The sequence below is a fragment of the Martes martes genome (assembly GCF_963455335.1).
Source record: "Martes martes genome assembly, chromosome: 11".
Taxonomy (NCBI): domain Eukaryota; kingdom Metazoa; phylum Chordata; class Mammalia; order Carnivora; family Mustelidae; genus Martes; species Martes martes.
The window spans coordinates 72944308-72966677 of record NC_137899.1 but is presented as its reverse complement, the minus strand read 5'-3'; the positions used below and the strand labels follow the sequence as shown (position 1 = coordinate 72966677).

At 34.7% G+C, this 22370-nt stretch overlaps 1 protein-coding gene across 1 annotated transcript in view; it reads left to right on the top strand.

Moving 5' to 3' along the window:
- The first annotated feature begins 7015 nt into the window (after window positions 1-7015).
- The window catches only part of PPP1R3A (protein phosphatase 1 regulatory subunit 3A), a 42878-nt gene continuing 27523 nt past the window's right edge, over window positions 7016-22370 (top strand). Inside the window, exon 1 of the mRNA XM_080818768.1 lies at window positions 7016-7908. Coding sequence (XP_080674894.1) covers window positions 7121-7908 — 788 coding nt within the window. The 5' untranslated portion in view covers window positions 7016-7120. The remainder of the gene's footprint in view (window positions 7909-22370) is intronic.

Below are 22370 nucleotides of genomic sequence, written 5' to 3'. Positions count from 1 at the left end.
CTTTAAATGTTTTGCTTCAGTTGACATAATTTTTATGAAGATTTTGATTAGCACAGTAAGTTTTTCTGAGAATATCAAATGCTGCTTCCAAAATAAAAATAAAAATAAAAATAAAAAACAAAAACTAATGTAAGTTATACCGTGGCACAAAATGACAAAGAACTCTTTATTAGTTTTTTTCAAAGTGAAATGTGCTGCCTTATGAAGCAATGAGTTTGCTATTACTAAATTTATCTAAGATAAAGATAGAAACATTCCTATTAATAAATCTTAGAAGGGAGTCTGTAAAGGGTGGAGGTGGACAGAATGACTTCCAGGGAACTTTCCTACTCTAGGAGATACAATTTTAACCTTATAATGAACAAACATAAGCTCCCAAATGTGTTTTACCAAATAGCTTTCCAAACACTGATCATCAGTGAGTAAATCATTTAAAATTTCAAGCTGATTCCACCTGGAAGAACATATATATTTCTCACTTCCTTACATATTTCACAGCTCTTTGTTATAGGATTTAAAAATATAGATGACGAAGCTACTGGGTTAAGCAAGAGATTATGCCTAGATTTCTTTTTTATTCTTAAGAAAAATCTAAAAATATCCAAAACAGTTGACTGCTCTATTGGTAAAAGATGATTTGCCATAAGAAAATTTAAAATGATGCTAAATGTATTTATTCACTGTACCAGGACTGCCTTATGAAAAATTAAGCAAGTTCTATTTATTTCTCACCTATATAGACAGATTAGCTAGGCATAATGTGTGTGTGTGTTCATATAAACATCATCATGTATTTTTCATATTACACAGCAAAGAGATTTTTATAATGGGTACTGATTCAGTTTGTGCTGAACTTGAGGTGCATGAAAAGGACACACTGGCACATATTCTACTTGTAATTCACAGGACGGCATCCTCCTGATTGTCAAATCATCATTTGCGGATATCAATCATTCTTAAAACTTTGGTTCGGAGACCCAGGAAGTAAATTTTGTATACTCAACACAGTTAAATGTAGACATGCAAAAATTTAACATATAATTTTAGAGAATTTTCAGATCCTTTGTTTTCCATCTGCTTACCCCGCAAGGTCAATATACCACAGGTTCCAAGCTCCTAGCCTGGTAAACAAGTTGAGACAGCTACAGTGAAGTAAAGCTGACAGTGTTGCTGGCTTCGTTGTAATATTAAACACTATTAGGACCATAACCAGCACAACGAATTCAACTTAAGATTCTGTAAGTTGTTACTGAGGTATTAAGTACACATCTTTACCCAAAACTGTGCCAAGCATTGCATAAATTTGGAACTTTGGGAACTTTGGGAAAAATCCATAGGTAATGCTAAATTTTGCCCATATTAAGTAACCCAAATGGCAGAAGCCCCATAAAGGTCAATTAAAAATTTATTAAGATATTACTAGATTGTGCTTGCCTTTGAGAAACTTTTAATTTATTTTCCTTCTAGGACTAATGCTGGATTCATCCACACCCCGAGGTAAGAATCCAATTCACCCCTTAGATTTCAGTGTTTTATTTGTAAAATGCAGGGTTTAACCTTGATGCTTGCTTCCTTAGTAAACTTTGAAACCTAGGTTTCTTTAACTCTGTATTTATACATTTTTATTTCAATCCAAGGAGTTTAAAGCACATTATTTAATCCATATAAAATAAGCACTCGGTGCTTGAATATTATACTAGTTTTTCTTTTGTAAATTAAGCTAAAGAATGAGGATGCTGCTTTTGGTGACAAACATCTTCTGCTATAACATGATCAATCACCTACACTGAATCATTCATCTCTGCATGGATAAATGACACATACCTTTAAAAATTTATCTTCACCTGGCAAAATTTCCACTTTCTACTGATTTATCTGTGCATCCTCTATTGGTAGATATATGCATCCTTGCAGAGGATTTTTTCCAGTAATTGGCATCTGATGAGCCAACCTGTGTCTCAGACTATGTTTGAAGCGGTGTCCTTTAACTAATAGTCCTTTAAAATACTAAGTATCAATATTAGTCATAAAAAGATCATATAATTCATTTTTATAATTTATATCAGTAATTCCCAAATAGGAGTACAGCAGAGTCTCTGAGGGAGAGAGAGGACAGTGTAAGATACTATATTTACCAAAGGCAGCAAAGGTTAAAAAAGGTTGAGTGACTCTGTCATGAAGAAAAATTATCTGGACACTCTGGAGATCTTTCATCAAATGGAAAAAAGAAAGTTCACAAAAGTTAATTGATTTAAAAAAATAAACTGGATTTAGAACAAATGAATTTTAATGACTATTTTTCAAAAAAAATGATTACTTTGTTAATTTTGAATTCTAAAGCTAAAAGTTGGTGAGTATATGTGATAATATGGAGAACACTGGACTCAAAGCAAGAGAGGGCTGAGTTCAAGTCCCAGCTCACTTACTAAATGATGGGGCCATCATTGTTTCAGATTTCAGTTTTCTTCTGTGAAAGTGAGGGGATCAGCCTAAATGATTGCTAAGTGCCTTAAAGTTCTGTTACTCTATACCTCTACTAAATTTTTATGTCAATTTTTATGAAAGTATTTTATAGACTCTATAAAAACAAAAACAAAAACAGGGGCGCCTGGGTGGCTCAGTGGGTTAAGCCTCTGCCTTCAGCTCAGGTCATGATCTCAGGGTCCTGGGATCGAGCCCCGCATCAGGCTCTCTGCTCAGCGGGGAGCCTGCTTCCTCCTCTCTCTCTGCCTGCCTCTCCGCCTACTTATGATCTCTCTCTCTGTCAAATAAACAAATAAAATCTTAAAAAAAAAACACAAAAAACCAACCTGTACTTGTGCAAAAAAACAAAAACAAAAACAAAAGACCAAAAACCATAGGGGTACCTGGGTGGCTCAGTTGATTAAGTGTCTGACTCTTGATTTTGGCTCAGGTTGTGATCTCAGGGTAGTGACATGGAGCCCCACATTGGCTCAGTGTGGAGCCTGCTTAAGATTCTCTCTCCTTCTCCCTCTGCCTCCCCCACCCCCACTTGTGGGCATGTTCTCTCTTTCTCTCTCTCTCAAAAAGAAACAAACAAACAAACCAAAACCAACCAGCAAACAACAAAAGAAGACAAGACAAAACCCCCAAGATAAACCACATAATACTTGAGGGATGATAGCTATAATTCTAATGAGAACCTAGGTCCCTGACTCCTTGATGCTACAGCCAAAAGACACGTAGATTGTGCATCTTCAATCCTTACTAGAATCACTTGTGCAGTATCATCAACCTGGAAGTTTTATTCAGTAGAGCTGATGACACACCTAGCCTGTGTACTTTGAACACCTCTCAACGATTTTGATATGTATCCTTGTTTAAAAACCACTCTTCCGGGATCTCTTCTGACAAAATATTTCTTGAGTTTAGGTTGCAAAGACTTTGCCAACAAGGGAAACAAAGTGATGTTATAATTAATCTCAAAAACGATTATTTCTTTCTTAGTCATCTGTGGATAAACTCAATATTTCTTATTTATTACTTCCACTGGATCAGTTTACAAATGCTAGATATTTCAACTTTTCTCACCGTGACAATAAAACACCAGGTAATAGGAAGTCAGCTGGCATTGAGATAGAATATGTATTATGCAAGAGGAACACATATGCATACTTTAAATTATATGTTTAAACATAATGTATAAGCATATAACAATAAACAAGTAGTAAACTTTTAATCTCTGAAATCTTTGTTTGCTCCTCCAAATCCACTTGCCACTTTTTTTTCACCCTTCTCCATCCTGCTCTCTATACCAGGAAGCTGACCTGAATGAATTGTTATAGTCCCTGTAGCCTCTGGCCAATGTATGCCCTAGTAGGACATCACAGGAAAGAAGAGTAAGTTCAATGTATTTTTGTTCCTGGATCTCTCCTGGCAAGGTCATATTTGGTTGGCTGTGTCCCTTGACCAAAGATCACTGATCCTCTTTAGCCAGTAGGGAGCTCATGGCACTCTTTGCTTTCAGGTTCAGATGATTATCCCTTCCCTCATCCCTTGAAGGATGGTAACAACACTGATGTGCCTGGGCCCTAGTTTACTGCACTAGTCCTCAAGGCTTTTGTGCATTTATACTTTATAAATAGATCCTTGTAAATAAACCCTTCTGGAAGGAATTATCTTATTTTGAGCATGATGTTGATTTCCCATTTACCGAGATCATGACTGATACAGTCCTTTACATTAAAGTTACCTTTGATAATCTTTGATTAACACAAAGAAGTGGAGTATGTGAAAACTTGAGCTATAGTTTGTTAAGGAAAAGAAAAGCCCTAGTTCTTAGCCCTAGTTCTTTTTCCTAGTTAAAAAAAAAAAAAAAAGTATGTCTAAAAAATTGAAGAAAAGTATGGTACAAGTCATTTTTACAATTGAAGTAGTGGTGAATATGAGAAAATGGGATGATGGTCTGATCTATGATATGGAAAACAAGCAAGGTGATGTGAATTTTAACTGAATACAAACACCAAGTCACGAGGCTGGAACCAGTATTGTTTCTTTACATGCTCCAGAGACACTGGATCCGTGATACTGTGTTCACCTGGGGGGTAGATCATTAACAGAATAATATAGGTAAGCTGGAAGGAGGCCATAGTGGAGTAACAAAATGATAAAAAGCGCTGGAGGACAGACATGTGAGAAGAGATAAAAAAAGATGAAATCACTGGGCTTTTGCTAAATGGTGACTAAGAGGGACTATTCAACTGTCTACAATTATGCAAAGGTTATAAACTGCGAAAGAGAGGCAGTGATTACTACAAATCAAGGGAGTAGTGCTGTGTAAAGACACATTAAGAAGAGAAAACTTCAGTTCAAATAACAGGGCTATTTTCTAATGTAGAGCTGTTTTATGTCTTATAAAGTTAAGTGTTCCCTACTAGAGTCTTTGAAAAAAAAAATCAAATTACAGATCATCACTTAATATGATATATGTGGACTTTCTATAGTCTATTGTCCACCTATTGATGTGTCTTAGAAATCAGCCATTCCCAAACATATTTAGAAGTAAAAATAATGCCTGCCACTGCTACTGTTGATTTTGTGCTACTTTTAACGTGCAGCTCATTTAATTGTTAATATCGCATTTTAACAATGAAAGAAGATGGGGGTTAAAAAATTTGAGCAGAATTCTGAACATCATCCAGCTAGTAAGTGTCAGAGACAGAATACAACTCCAGAGGGCTTTAGCTCTATGCCTCAGCTCATAACCCATGAATAGTTAGATTACTTTGGTACATCATTGTATCTGTAAATTTTCATTCTTCTATTATTTACATGACTGTATGAATTATTGACTAATTCTTTAAGGTATTTTGTTACTAATGTCCTTGAATACCTAATGATATATTTTAGGTACCTTGGGATGTGGTTACTCAAGGCTCACGGTCATTAACTTCATAAGGGATAGCCATTTTCCACTCTTGAACAATACATGAGGTCACCACTCATTCTTGCTGTATGAATGATGTAAAGCCCAAATTTTATTTCCTTATTCTAGACCCCACTCATTTTTAATTTTAAATAATAATTTCCTGGGCCATGATTTTATGCAATTCAAATTGTCCAATAAGTTAAAATGTATTTACAAAGTTGTAATTTTAAAGAAATGCTGTTAGGCAGCTCTCTTTTTTTAAAAAAATTAATCACCTTTCACAGTTTAATTAATTGAATGAAGAATAGGAATCTCCCTTCCCCTATGACCTCAAGACTCTACGATCAGAGTTAACCACTGCTAACAATTTCTTCTGTGTCTTTCCAGGAATTTTCTAGGCACATATTTGTGCACATTTTCTTTCTTCACTTAGCCTTTTATCTTGGTTATCTTTCTGCGTCAATAAATAAAGTGCTACGTTAGCCTTTTTAATGACTATATAACATTTTATTGTATGGGTGTCATATTATTTATCCAGTTTCCTGTGGGTTGATTACTGAGTAGTTTCTAAAGTTTTTAAAATAGTCAATTCTGTTGTGAACATATATCTATATTTATCTTTTTATACATATACTGATAGAGTAAATTTCTAGCTGGAATATTTCAGGGTCAAAGCACATGTCTGTTTACAATTTTTTTATAGGTATTTACCTGATTGTCATCTCCCCAGTGGATTTTACATTAACACAAAAAATACAGTGGTCTACACAGGGTGGCTCACACTTTAAAACTCACATCAAACTCCAAGATGTCATGGTATTAACTTCTGTTTTGTGGGCATAAAATGGCAGTTTGCTAGAGATGAACATTTTATTCTACATAAATATTTCACTCCTGGGCCAGGCCTACCATTGCCCTCTATATTTTCAAGTCAATAACACATTACTTGTATATATTTTTCCATAAGTTAATTAAAAGGAACTTACTAATGTTTAAAATAACAGATTTGACTAACTATTTGTTCTAGGCCTTGGCTCAGGCCATTTCTTCCACCTGGAAAATCCACCTCATTCCAGCCCTGCATGTCTATATTCTACCTACCCTTCATGGTTTATTTCAAATGATAACTTCTTCTTCTAAATCATGTTTCTTCAAGACTCCTAGAACCTTTATCTAACACTTTTATAGTTCACATTTTACATTGTCAGCCCCTGTTACATAGTAGCTATCATTATCAGGCACTGGATTTTCCCCCATTCTACAAATGTTCTTCTGTTCTCCTATCTGTCCTTGTCTGCTTCAATGGATTGATTTAGCTCAAAACTATGTATTAGTATGGGATGCTACTTTTATTTTCTTTTCAAATAAGTGGTCCATGTTTTTGTTTTTAAGATCAACTGGTTAAAACAATTTTTTAAAATTCTAAATTCAGATTTTTCAACACAGCAAAAAATTATTTAAAATGTCTTTTTGGAAATCACCTCAAACAGATGCAACTTTAAAAACTGAGAGTTAACTCTGAAACATACTTGTGAAAGTAACATGGATGCTATCATATTAAAGGCCTTTGGAGGCAAGCTAGCATAGTTTACACGCCATGGGACCTATTTATAGAGATGACTCCTTTCTGCAATGTCAACTGTAACATAATACTTATTTTAAGCCTCAGTATCTCAAATATCAGCCTCTACTAGTTGTACAGTCTTCCCTTATTTGATATCAGAGAGCCCAATGGAGCCTTCTGAAGAACCTAGACAGATTAGCAAAGATAACTTTTTAGAAGTTCCTAATTTATCTGATTCTCTTTCTGAAGATGAGGAAGTTAAAACTACTTTCAAACCTGGCTTCTCCCCTCAACCTAGTAGACGAGGTTCTGATTCTTCTGAAGATATATACCTGGACACTCCATCTGCAGGTGCAAGAAGAGTTTCATTCGCCGACACTTTTGGATTCAATCTTGTGTCTGTCAAAGAATTTGATTGCTGGGATTTACCGAGTGTTTCAACTGGTTTTGACTTAAGGAAGGACATTTTTCACACAGAAGAATATGTTTTGTCTCCACTATTTAATTTGCCTTCTTCAAAAGAAGATCTTATGCAGCAACTTCAAGTACAGAAAGCAATACTCGAGTCAACTGAGTATCCTCCTGGGTCTACAAGTATGAAGGGCATTATTCGAGTTTTGAATATTTCTTTTGAGAAGTTAGTATATGTGAGAATGTCCTTGGATGACTGGCAGACACATTATGACATTTTAGCAGAATATGTCCCAAATTCATGTGATGGTGAAACTGACCAGTTCTCCTTTAAGATTTTATTGGTTCCCCCTTATCAAAAAGATGGCAGTAAAGTTGAGTTTTGCATACGTTATGAAACTTCTGTTGGCACATTTTGGTCAAATAATAATGGCACAAATTATATACTGATTTGTCAAAAGAAAGAACAAGAGCCGGAACCTGTAAAACCACGGGAAGAAGTTCCTAACAGACAAATAAAAGGCTGTTTAAAGGTAAAATCAAGGTGAGAATCTCTCTTAACATTCTTTACTCCTCATAATCTTAAAGTCTTTTTATGTCATTCTTATTTCATGTGTTGTAAGAAATAGCCATTCTGTTTAAAAATATACTGCTCATTATACACAAAACAATGGTGCTAGGCTTTAACAAGGTCAGTGCTATTCAAATAATAGCACCATGTTAGCTCTCCTCCAAATGCAAGGAAAAGTATGGGTATAATATAGTAGATGGGGGAGGAGGGGAGCACAATGTACAGATGGCTTGCCTAATGACTTATGAATTGTTAAGTTCAAATCATGGAATCTAGATTCTTAACATGTATAACTTCACTTTGACATTTATAGTATATTTATTTTCAGTGGGTTTTAAAGGTCTGTGGTGTATTTCAAAATATTTCTGATTAGCATAAAACTGTGTTGCAAAATGCTCTTAGTGCTCAGAAATTCATAAGCTTCCCCCAAACTTCTTAATGATCGAGTCATATAGGGCTGTTTGGAGTACATGTTAAGGTAAATCATAAGATGTATGACTTTAATGACAAACCAAGAGAAAGACAAAAGTATATGAATGTATAAATAATATATATAAATGTATAAATTACATGTAAAATTTTATAATTATAACCAAATATAACATTATAGAACACAAAGTAGTATAAGTTAGTAAAAGCAAATGGAGCAGAATTTAAAAAAATGACCCAAATAGAAGTAAGTATATTCAGCTTTATAGATTAGAGATTTGGGATATGATTCCTCATTAGTAACCCTGCTCTCCTGTTAATATAAAAAAAATAATAAAGAAAACTGCATTCAGCCCTTTCTATTGTAGAGTTGGCTAATTTCCATGACACTGGGTTAGCAGATAAAACATCCAGGAGGAGATAGATCCCTTCTGCTCCTCAAAATGTCTCAGTGGGAAGTCCACATTGCTCCACAAGTCACAGGCAAAGGTTGGATTGTCCTGTGGGTGATCCATCCTGTTACTAGACCTAAAGATTCTAGCAACTGTATCAGAAATACTGTAATATGATGAAGAGGGAACTGTATTACGAATCAAGACTCTGAGATTCTAAGAAGAATTTAATCAAAACATAAGGGATGACATTGAAAAAATTTTAGCCTCTTTATGCTTTAGTGCCTTGATCTATTATAGGACAGTAAATAGTAACTACTAAGTGTGTTAGTCTAATGCATTAATGAACTAAATATAACATAGGTGGAAGCAATTCAGTCATATAAAATATTTCTATTTTCATTACCCTTTAAAGTTTTTTGAAAGATTGGGTTACTCAACTTTGTGAATTTTGCCAACTTTTAGTCCAAATAAAACTTTCTCAGATCTTAACTGATGCTATTAAGAGAATAATACAACCATAATCTCTACATGTGCTAAAATAATAACTTAGATGTTTATGAAATTACTCAGCAACATGTTAGCTATATAGGCAAAATAAACTCAACATTATTTAATTTATATACACATTCACATTAAATATTTTACAAAGAGATGATCATCAGTGAATATCTATTAAACATGTTGCAACTTATTCTCTCTGCTAGAGAAAAGCAAAATTTTGAAAAGTCACAGCCTATTGTCAAAGAGCTAATAGAAGGAGTGTTTAACTCAGAGGACTGTTCTGAAGTTAAAGATGCAGCTTTAAAATACAAGCAATACATACTGAGCTATGGTAAAAACAGGATTCCTTTGATAGGCCAAAGTTGACTTGATACCAAGAGCAAAAATGGGCACTGATAGGCCTCATCTTCTACCCAACTCATGATATTAGTGGAACTTCTTCTATTGTAAGATATGTATAACTATATGTATCCATACAGACATTTGTATTCAGAACAGTAATCACTGGATTCATAGCGGACACCATTCAAGTTTTAATATTGCTTTGGGGAAAAACCTGAGAAGAACTAAACCACAAAATGGTCTAAAGGCCTGTAAAGTTTCCTAATGAGTTATAAAAATGGAAAAAATCTCTCTCCTTCAAAACCACAAATACATTTTCTGCACTTCTATAACTTAAAAATGACCAACATAATTCAAACCACATTTTGAAAAAAGCATTTGCCTCTGGAGGAGGCCTTTTGTGCTGAGTTTCAGTCCAACATGAATTTTTACATCTGATTTATATACCACTCAAAATGGAGTGTATAAAGGAAATCCTGACAGATCCTTAGAACAGCATGTGCCGTAATAGAATATTTATACAGCTTTTCCATGATATAATTTATATGCAATGGGGTTTCAAATATTCCTAAAACTCACACAAGAGAGCATTATCAAATTTCTAAATGAATATTGCAGTTGGATTTCATTGTGAAGAATTTAGTTAGGGAAAAATAGCACACCTTATTAGTGTTATTTTACAAAACGTATACTTGGCTAAAATAAATGTGAACTAATACTTATTTGATCAAAAAATTATAGCTTCTAAAATATCCTCCTCCCTCCAAAGAGTTACATGATTTAAATGGGTCTTTTTTGAGTGTTCCACACTTCCTCCATAGCTTAATTTGGAGGTCGCTTCTTCCAACAGATAAATACAGAAGAGAAATTTATATGGATTTTTGCTTCGTACATGCAAGTAATTAACAATAATGTGTTATATAACTCAGAGTTAAAGTGAAAATAAGCTGTCCTAATGTAGACAGTAACATCTAACTTGAATTCCTCTTAATACCAAAGTTAATTTGCTATTGGGGTCCTAGAGATTTTATCTTCTGAAAGTGTCAATAATCCCTTCTAATAAGTTCAGAATGAACTATGTGAACACATTTAGTGAGGTAAGATTTCTGTTATATCAATCACCCTAGGCACTACACTTTTTCTAAGGAGATTTTTTTCAGGTCAGAGTTTGTAAATCTCTACATTGATGAGGTTGTCTATTTTCTTTTATGTTTGTTAATCCATCCACTTTGACAGAAATAAATATCTAGACTAGGGAGAGGAATGCAGAGTTTGTTACTTGTAGGCATGTGACTGAGAGTGACCCAGAGGTATTTAATTGCACCAAAAGGCACGCATCAGGAGATACTCGATAAGTGTCACCACACACAGGGCACAGGTGTATGTGCTAGCAAACAAACTAAGCAGATTTCTGATCCTCATCCCATGGGCTTTATTTCAAAATAAATGACCAAAAGAAATAAATGTCATTAATATGAATTACCTTAAATGTACATGAATAAATAAGCTAAAAATAGCATTCAAAAGCAGTTAAAATTATGGGCTTCAAAGTTAAACATATTTGGCTTTGGGTCAAAGTTCCACCATGCTAACGGTATGAATTTGGGCAAGTTCAGCTTGGTTTCTTCATCTGTTAGTTAGGACTAACAATTGTACTATCTTATAGGGTTGGCTGAGATGTCTACGAAATAATACATATAAACTTTTGGTACAGTATCTGGAACATAGTAAATTGTCAGTAAATGTTAACCAGTATAAAAAAGACAAGGCTAACTTTAGCTTTAGATGGATCCCCAAAACCCTAAAAAGGCTCAACCCTCCCCAGAGTCTCCTTCTTTTTTCTTTCCAAGGTTCCTAAGTTTTTAGCATTGGAGAGCCACTTTTTGATCTCTTGCAGGACTTTAATCAATTAGCAAAACTAATTAAATTCTACCTTTTCTTGAGATGTATGTCACCTTATATCTGAAACGTCTTAAAACTGGTTATCTTAATGACTATTAAATATTTCACACTTACTAGATTATAAAACGGAGGACCAGATGGGAAGGGATAAAAAAGGCATGAAGTTTGGCATTGAACAGACTTGTATATTAATCCCAGTAAAATATATACTTATAGCTATGTGATTGTGGACATCCTACTTTACTTCTCAACGCCTCAGTTTATTCATCTTTAAAATAGGGGTAATGATGCCTGATATTGTGATGACTCAATTAACATAAAATTAGATATTCTTAAAGCTTTTAGTGCAGTGCTGGGCACGTATGAAGTAGTCATCAAAAACCACCTATAATTGCCATAATCGTTATCAAACCTTGTTCAGCTAACTGATTTCTGATTCTTGGACTTGCATTATTTTTCCAGATATCATAGTCTACCTTGTTCAGGTTCCAAAACTCATCCAACAAGTGTTTATTAAGGACCTGTGTGTTGTTAGGCACCAGTATCCATGAGAAACATGGCTGGAAATATGACCCTGTGAAGATGAAGAGAGGTCCCAAGGAAAAAGTCCTCACAGGGACTGAGAGCAGAGAAAGGGACAGAGAAAGAACATCAACTCCAGTACTTTGGATATACAATGGAAGCCATGGATAAAAATTAAAATAAGAACCATTTACATTATGTTTCAGGTTTTCTAGAATATGTGATCTATAACTGATCTCGTGCATGGGCTAGGGGAGTGATCTTTTTTTCCCTCACCAGCTGCTAAATGTATGTTTCCAACCGTTGGGTACACAGACTGACTTCATCTGGTTTTGTATTTTATTAAGTGAAACCAATTTATTATTTTAAATAAAGAAATGGCATGATATAGGTGTTGGATGGTATTTATAACTTGGCCAGGTGAATGCAAATAAATTCCTGAAAGACTTCAATGCCAAAGGAGAAAATTGATCAGTCTTCAATTTTTGTACCTGAGAAATAGAACCAGGCATATTCAAGAAGGGAAAAGAGAGAAATACATTCTAAAGCATGATTTTAAGATTACAGAGAGTTTACCTTTCAGGGTGGTATAAAAATTGCTAAAATGAGGCCAAGAAAAGCATTGGAAAATGAAGCATAAGATATGGTAATGTTGCATGTTCCAGTCAGAGCCATTGGATTGTGAGACTTCCTTAATTTACACTTACAGTATAATCTGGGATCCTGGAAATAGTCCAAAGAGGTGTAAATAGCCCCATGAGGCCTTTAGGAGTTAATGTATTCCATAACTAACTTGTTGTGAGTCCGTACTAATTGTGGAAGCCAGGTCTGCTTAAGGTGGGGACCTCTGGCAAGGGCATATGGAAACATAAAATGCAGCTGCACAGGACCTGTCAAGAGGACCGTTTGGAAGCTGCCAGCTGGTTGACAGCAAGGAGCCAAGAAGCTTAGTTTCCTTGGAGATCTACCAGGGCTTTGCGGCTTCCTGGTTTTCTATAAATCCATACCCCTAGAAGCCTAGACTCCTTGGCGTAGTTTTGTAACTTTTTCTAAGAGAAGGGAAACAAGAGAGTCTCATCATTCAGGGTGTTTCTCAAGCTCTGGCTGAAGGGAATCACTATGGATCCTATTCCTTACATGGATTCTCTGGATCTCCAACTTTAACTTTAACTTCCCACCGGAAGCCCATCTGCAAGACTGTAAAAATTATCATTATTATTTATTGTTATTTTTAGATTTTATTTATTTATTTGACAGTGAGAAAGAGCGCACCAGCAGGGGGAGCAGCAGAAATAGAGGGAGAAGTAGGCTCCCTGCTGAGCAGGAAAGCCCAATGTGGGGCTCAAACCCAGGACCCTGGGATCATTACCTGAGCCGAAGGCAGACACTTAAGAGACTGAGCCACCCAGACGCCCCAAGCCTGTAAAAATTTCTTATAGGGCCCAAGCACTCTGAGCCAGTAAGGCTCTAGGGGAAAAAAAAAAAAAAAAAAAAAAGAAAGAAAAGAAAAGAAAGAAAGAAAAAAAGAAAGATTATGAACTGGGACACTTAGTTTTTCAACTTCTTCCAACTTTGCTGACTGTGACTCTTGTCTCCGTTCTAAGTTTTTACCCCCAAACCCCAAGAGGAATAATGCAGGATAAATGACCTCAGGAGAAGACATCTGAGGTGGGCCTGACTGCTTAGTAAACTGACAGACTTATGCTGTCTTCTATGCTCTGACACTTCACTTTGAAACCATGCCTGACATTTTTATATACATGTATACACACACACTCACTCTCTCTCTCCCTCACTCTCTCTCTCCCTCTCTCTCTCTCTCTCCCCTTCCTTAAATGCAGACACATTCAGGATGGCAGGGGCTATCTTTATCTTACATCCGATGAAGGTTGGTTGCACATAGGGGCTTTAAGATTGGATTGACCCAATGGAAATGGATAATTTTAGAGGAGAGAGCACTACGGGATAAAACCAGGTTTGAGTACAGAGTTTGCAGTAAGGGTTCCATAGAAGTATGAGGACTCTGGGGGTCTGGAGTGTGTGTGAATGTTTGTGTGTGTGTGTGTGTGTGTTTAGGGGAAAAGGTGGATTCCATAAACAATGAGGCATAATGGAAACAGCACACCCTTTAAATTGGGGCAGATCTGGGCTGTCAGTCTAATTAATTACTAACTGTGTCAACTTAGATAAATTATATTTTGTGTCATCTTTACAAAGGCCAAAATAGGGTTAATAATTTCTACTTGGCAGAAGTGCTATGAGAACTACATCAGCTAATATATATAAGCATCTTTCCCAGTTGCTGATACTTCATAGATATTCATAATGGCATTGGTGATAAATATTGCTTTTAAAAATCTTCTATATGACTAGTCCTACACACAAAATTAATGGAAGAATGCTTTATTTCCACAGTATCATTTCTGCTGCCAGGACCCAGGCTAAAAAAAAGTTTCAAAATTAGTTGTATTGTAGAGTCAACAAGATTACCAGAGAAAGTTATGCCATTGCTGCTATAGGGAAAATAATTCCCAAATTCCAGCAATTTCTGGATTACAAAAAATTTTGGAACATTGCCTGTTCATAAGTTGAACACTACTTTAAAAAAAAACTATAACATGTTTCTTAAGATAGTTCTTAAAATAGTTCTTTTGGACTAAATAAATGAGATAGTTGCACACAACTTCACCGTACCATCACTTTATACCTGTAAGATGAAATTGAATTTTACATAACTCTTTTCCTCTAAGAAAATATATTATACACCAGCGCATTTCAGTCATTCCTTTGTTTTAAAGGATTCTCTGTGCCTCACCACTATATAAAAAAGAAAAAGCTTCTCAGGACATATGTCTCTAATCTTTTCAGGTTTTTATTCTGCTTCTCAAATAGTTATACTTGGATAAATGGTATGGTGTTATTATCTAAGTAATAACTGGTTTTGAAGCCTTAATCATATCATTCTGCTATTTAAAGATTTTATGACAAAATAGTAATTCCTAAATTGTACTGTTTTATGGCATTGCTTGGTGACAGAGATCAGTTGTACATTAAACAAAGCTTTCTTACGTAATTTTGCTACTCCTTCCCCCTCAGGTGAGGAGAGGGGGTCTGAAAATGGTCTGTCTGTGTTGCATTTAAGTGCTATTCAAGCCACAAAGAGAAATGAATGCTACCATCATAAGACAATGATTACTCTATGTGTGGTTGTGGACTTGAATTTTACTTACCCCTTTACTTACCAAAAGATAAAATATCCCCCAAATTTGTATTCGTAAAGCATGCTAAATAGTAGATTCCTTTCTTAATTATGTGAAACAGATTTTATAACCCATTTGACACTGATGGTATTCTGATTTGTTTTACAGATTTAAGCCATGATACAAATCAAATAGACTAACTCTGTAAGGAAAAACCCTAAGCTTACTTTCATTCCTGAAAATTACTGTGGATGTCTTCACACAATTAAAAATCACAAAAAATTGTGCAGGTAAATGTTAGCTTCATAAGACATACAATGAAATGAAGCTAGGAAAAATACTCACATCTTACTAGTACCTCCTTTTGAGGATAAATACTTACAGAAGATTTTAAAATGTATTGTTATAACTTAAATCTTCTGGGTATTTGCCAATAGAAATATCACACAGATTTTAAAAAGCACATTTATATGCAGTAAAAAAATGTAATCTTCATACATATTCTAATGGGTGTATAAGACTATTGTGTTTGGTGTAAATAAAGTTCAATCGTTGTTTCCAGTGTTAATACAACAATTGATTTCTGAATCATTTTCAATAAATCATTGTTGTAGAAAATACCATTTAATTCTGTTTTTTTGCTTTGAGGCAGAATTATTTTAAAAACTACCCAAGCCAAATGGTTATATATTCTCTTTTGAATCATCTTCTAGGAAGATCGTGTTCTTCAGTAATGTATTCTGTCAGGAATTCTAGGTCTTTTATGTAGCCATTCATATTGTTCTATGTCTTTAATCTTGTCATTTGTTTACTCTGATTCTCAGTTGAATTAAATGTTGGAGTCCCTATCCTTACAAGGTTAAGCAGAATCATATTGTTTTTGTGACTGTTTCTATTTTTCAGGTAAACCAACCTAATAACTTTAGATTTTTGCCCTGGGGTTCTAACTAGTAAGCTAATAAATTAGTTTGTATTATTTAATGCAAAAGTGAGAGAGGAAAAAAACTCACCGCCAACTAGATTCTCTGAACGGGGGAATGACATGACTATTACAAAGACTGTGCACTGTGGGCACTAACATTCCAGGGGCTGCAGGGAATAGCAGACTAGCTAAAGAGCTCTCCCAATCCTGCCATCATTAGTTTTGAGTTCTGAGTACTGGAGGGATTGTTGTTATTACTGTACTTTCTATGGGGCCGAGGGAAGAGAAATTACAAAATTCAAAATATTTGAGAAGATTACTCAGTTTATTTCTCAATTCTACCTAAAAAGATAGCCATTAGAATTTTTAAAATTCTTAGACAAATAATGAATAATTTAGAATAGCTATGTACACTATATTCTAGATATCTAATTTTTACTTTTTTATTTTTATTTTTTAGATAACTAATTTTTAATAAAATTTCACTCAAGAATGTTAACTGTATGAGACACTGAAGAAATCTTGAATAAATTTGTAAAAATCAAATGTAATATAGATCAGCTGAAACTTAAATTGGTTCTAATTATATCATTTTGTAAAGTTTAATATAGTAACCACAAGCAGAATTCACCTGAATATATGTTAAATTTCTTGAACCTGTGTGTGTATACAGTTTTAACTAAAAGCTATTTGTTCTAATCAATGAATATGTGCAGAGAACTGGGAAGCCAATCCAGTTCATAATTTATTTAGTAAATTGAACCTAGGGACTAGTTAAGTAATACTGCTCATTTATATTTGAATTATTCTTAATGCATTACCTTTTTGTGTGGAAAAACTACACACACATCTGTATATATCAGCTTTTTACTTAAACCTTATCTCATTTGTGTGCATGTGTATGTGTGTGTAATACACATAAGAAACGCATTGTTCAGATAGTTCTTATATTTTCTAATATTTTCTATTTTCTGTATTAATAATATCTCATTTAAAGCTAACTTTGGCAAACCAAGTTTTTAGGTAATACTAGTTGTAGGGACATTTAAGACATTTGTTTACAAATCTCGTTAAACTCATGTAGTTCAACAAGGCTCCTTGTCCTATTCCCGATTTATCCATATTATGGGATTGCCTTTGTCCTTATATTGCTTTGTCATTCTTCCTTTAAATTACAATATTTCTGGCAATATTTTCTCACGGAATAGTTACTTCAAGGGTACAAAATAAAATAGCTTTCCTTAAATGAAAGCATTGCTGTTTACCATGTTTGCATCTGATGCAATTAATCTATAGGCAAATAAATTAACATTTAACATCAGATATTCATATGTCTGGAAGGAAGAGGACTTCCATCATATGGCCCTCTATTATCTGTTTAGTCAAAATGTTTACGAAGGTATTATTTATAGTGGTGGCCTTTCTCTGCACTTTAAAAAACCTATGTGTGTCTCATCTTCCCAACTGGTCTGCAAGTTCCTTGAGGCCAGGAATGATGTATTTGTCTAAACATTATTCCCCACTGTAACTAATAAAAGTATTTGCATATAAAAAGCTCTCAAAATTAATATTAAAGGCAACTGGTTTTTTCATTTATAACCCCGAGGCCTAGTAAAATTCAAAAGCACCTTCTGAATAATTGAAGAATGAATTATACTTGTTATAGTTTTAATGATGAGTGCTTTTATTGTTTTCACAATCTTTAAAAATCAGATGTCTTCTGGACATCTCCATCTGGATATCCAGGTGGCAAGTTAATTCCCTTAATGTCTCACACCAAAGTTACATCTCTCCTCAAATCCTAACTCTTCTTCCTTTATTCTATATTTTGTTTAAAATCATAGTCATTCTCCCTGCAATGTAAATAAAATCTTCAACATAATAACTGATTTCTCTTTTACTGGTTCATATGAATTCTATACCCACATTATATTCTATAGCCATGAAGTAATGATTGTTCATTGGATCAAAAATAAAAATTACTTTAAAAATTAAAAATAGAATAAAATATAGAAAGACTATATTTACATAACATAAAAACAGAGAAAAAGGAAATTTGTCTCTGCAATAACCATGTATTTATTGTCTAAATTGACTCAAAATTAAATATAGAAATGAACACATTAACCATTCTAACATCTTATAGATAATCTAAATTTAGATTTCGTTTTTTTTTTTTAAAGATTTTATTTATTCATTCGTCAGAGAGAGTGAGCACAGGCAGACAGAGAGGCAGGCAGAGGCAGAGGGAGAAGCAGGCTCCCCGCTGAGCAAGGAGCCCGATGTGGGACTCGATCCCAAGACCCTGGGATCATGACCTGAGCCGAAGGCAGCCGCTTAACCAACTGAGACACCCAGGCGTCCCGATAATCTAAATTTAGATGGTTACTTTCAGTTATCAAGGTATCAACAAGAGATCAAATTGAGAAATAAATTAACATAGCCTACGATGGGATGCTCTCATTATTGTCTTTCCTTCTATCCTAAGTCTTCTAAAGAGCTGATTCATGGAGTCACCATAATATTACTTTGAAGTAATAACAAGTAATCTTAACATCTCAAATAGAATAAATATTCACTGGTTAGCCTTTGGCTTTCTACATACAACAGTTCAGACCAGTGGAACCAGAGCCAGAAGAATCTAACAGGCTGAATAATGAAAGACCAAACGCAGATATTGTATGTCTACTGATCAGAACAGAGCCATTCATCCTTCCTTTCTGCCAGGGCCAGGATCACAGCCAGTATTCATAGTAGTGCTACTGCTGCTTATATGGTGTTCCCTGATTATGACACCTGTGGATTCTGGGCTTGCCTGCTGTCTTATCTGCTTTTCTTTTTATCTTAATGTCTTCTCTCGACTGGGCCTTTTGCCCCTACCAGATCCCTCCTGTGTACCTAAATCTAAACTTTTTTATGTCATACAGTACTGTCAACTCTGTCTTGAGATTGTATTTTTGGTCTTCCCTTCCAGGAAACAAAAAAACAAAAGTATTTAAGAGGAGTAATGCAATGTGTTTAAATGTTGAACCTTAAAACTTACAAAAAGGTAGTGTGATGGATCTGCTACACTCTAATGAATACTGTTTACAATTTTTTTTGGATATAATTTTAGATTTAAGGAAGAGTTGCAGGAAGAATATGAAGACTTCCCATATTCCTGTATACTTATGTTTTAAAACTATATAACAGCGGGGTCCAGTTACATTGATTCTTATAGGCCAGAGCTTTAACTTTTGAAAACTTTAAGCAATGGTAACTTTCTAGTTTGGAGCTAATTGCTGATTTTGCAGGATATAAAATACGTTCAAAATATCTTGTGAAAATGTTAAACTCAAACTGATGTAGTACTGTCATCAGACATTATAATGTTCTAATTTAAAAAAATTTTAAAACTTCGAAAATTATATTATTTTTCTTCTTATGGCAGTAAAAATTGGGAAACAAACGTATTTTAGGAAATTAGCATAAATAATTATATTTCTTATGGCAAAAATAAGATCCTCCCATATACTGAATAGCAATTAATTCTTACACTACCACCCTCAACTAACATCTCACTGTTTTCATTAAGAGTTTTACTATAATTTTCCTAATATCCTAAAGAACTTTAGAGTATAAAACCTAAAGTTACAACCCAAAGTAAAAATGTATTATTGAGGTAGGTAAGGCATAGCGTTTGTAAATAGATTATTACTTTTTTTTTTTTTTTTTTTTTTTACTTTCTAAGAAGTTTTTAAATGAAGTTGTCTGGAAATTAAAGTTTTACCATTTAAATTTGTTGTTTTCCAATTAATTTTCAATAAACAAGTGGAGATGGGTTCCTAATGAAAATGTTATTTGTGAGACTGAAGTAAATGTTTTCTGGGTAAGGTTTAGCTGCTGAGAAATGGGGGGTTATTTTTTTTTTTAGTACAATAGAATGTGCTTGTCTGTGATTAATTGTAACCTCTAAGAAAATTAATTTTTTAGAAATCCTTTTTTCTTTTTTTTTTAAGATTTTATTTATCAGATAGAGATCACAAGTAGGCAGAGAGGCAGGCAGAGAGAGAGAGAGAGGAAGGGAAGCAGGCTCCTCGCTGAGCAGAGAGCCCGATGCGGGGCTCGATCCCAGGACCCTGAGATCATGACCTGAGCCAAAGGCAGAGGCTTTAACCCACTGAGCCATCCAGGCGCCCCTTGGAAATCCTTTTTAAAATTATGTTGTCATGATTATAAAGGCCAGGGGTGCGTGTGTGTGTGTGTGTGTGTTTCTCCAATTCCTAGAGAATTCCTTGACCACTTAAGGTATGAAATTCCTTTCATTCATCTAATTTGGTATCTAAGGATCTGTTACATTAGTTAGAACTTGGTTGCCAAACTAGGAGGAACTTGCATGTCATGTAGGACTAAACCTTTTTGACAACTATAATTCTATGATATTTACTACTTTAATGTTACCTTGTTCTTTTATTTAGAAACTTTAAATTATATAAGCTTAAGGAATACGTGGTTTAAATCTATCATCCTTTCTTAAATGATAAAAAGTTATTTCTCATTAGCTCACCTTTATACATTATAGTAAGCAACACCAGCCCCATCTGACATAAGAAGAAATTTAGGCAACGGGGATTTATTTGATCAAGTCCAGAAAATATTTAAGAGGAGAAACTGGGTTTGTGATTTAAATTCTCTAATCTCCTATGGCTCTGAACCATAATGCCTCAATAAGACACTTATTCATAAAGAAATAATAGGGTTCTTATTTTGTGTAGGACACTTCTAGGTAGCTTCTATCTTCAAGCATGAATTTGGTTAAGGAATATATTTATAGACATGAAAAGTTAGCTATCAGTGTAACGTGTGCCAACAGAAGGACACATACTCAGAGAACATCGTAGGAGATACAGAGCAATAGGCATTCAAGAAAGGACTTTTCTGCAGGCTGCCCTCATTAGGAAGAGCATCACAGAAGAACGGAACTTAACCTTGAAATGGTAAAACTTGGGTAGGTGGAGAAGAAGCAGGGGAGTATTTACAGAGTGTAAAAAATATGTGTGGAATGGCAGTGCAAAGGACAACTTGGGGATTTTATTAGTCAATCAGATCACCTAGAACAGACATAATTGTGGAAGTCAAACTTGAAAAACAAAGATGGAAAAGAACTGTACACTCTTGCTAGGCTGAAATTTGAACTTCAGTCTCCCTGTTCAAGGATAAAGTAGTATTTTAGTTATATTAATTCAGAAAATTTTCAGAGTAAATTAATGAAAAGTATGAACTAGGTTGCTAACTATAAGAAATGGGATTGATGTGATTGTAAATGTTGAGCATAATTTCCCTGATGTTTCTCTCCTAACATACTTTTCCACTAATCATGTTTTATGAAAGATTCTTTATTGCCTTGAAAAACTACTTATGGCACTTATGAACACCATTGTACTTCTGCTTGTGTTTTGGGAGTCTCATGGCTTAGAAACCTTTTCTGGGTTTTTAAACACTTTTTAAAAAAGATTTTATTTATTTATTTGACAGACAGAGATCACAAGTAGGCAGAGAGGCCGGCAGAGAGAGAGGGGGAGGCAGGCTCCCTGCCCAGCAGAAAGCCCGATGAGGAGCTCGATCCCGAGCCAAAGGCAGAGGCTTTAACCCACTGAACCACCCAGGTGCCCCATTTTTAACCATTTTTTACTGTCTCTTTCTGTATTTGGAATGGTTAAATGCAGGTCTTATTCTTTTTGAATTTTATTTATTTTTATTAAAGCTTTTTTTAAAAAAAAAGATATTTATTTATTTATTTGACAGAGGGAAAGAGAGTGAGAGAGGGAACACAAGCAGGGGCAGTGGGAAAGGAGAAGCAGGCTTCCTACTGAGCAGGGAGCCCAATGTGAGGCTCAGTCTCAGGACCCCGGGATCATGACCTGAGCCGAAGGCAGATGCTTAATGACTGAGGCACACAGGTGCCCCTACAGATTTTATTCTTTCCTCATTATCAATATTAGTTATTTAATTTTGCTATAGGTCACCTTTAATATAAAAAGCAGGTGTGTGTGACGGCACACATTTTTAGGTATTCTTATACCTATTTCGTGAGTGATTCATTTTACTACTCTGGTCATGTTCAGGGAAAATTTCCTTTTGCAATTAGTTGATCCAAATTCTTCCTTTAAAATCGAAGGTTTATGTTTTAACTTAGTGAGAAAGATTAATCCAGGCATCCCAATGTTTATCCTTGTGGATGGG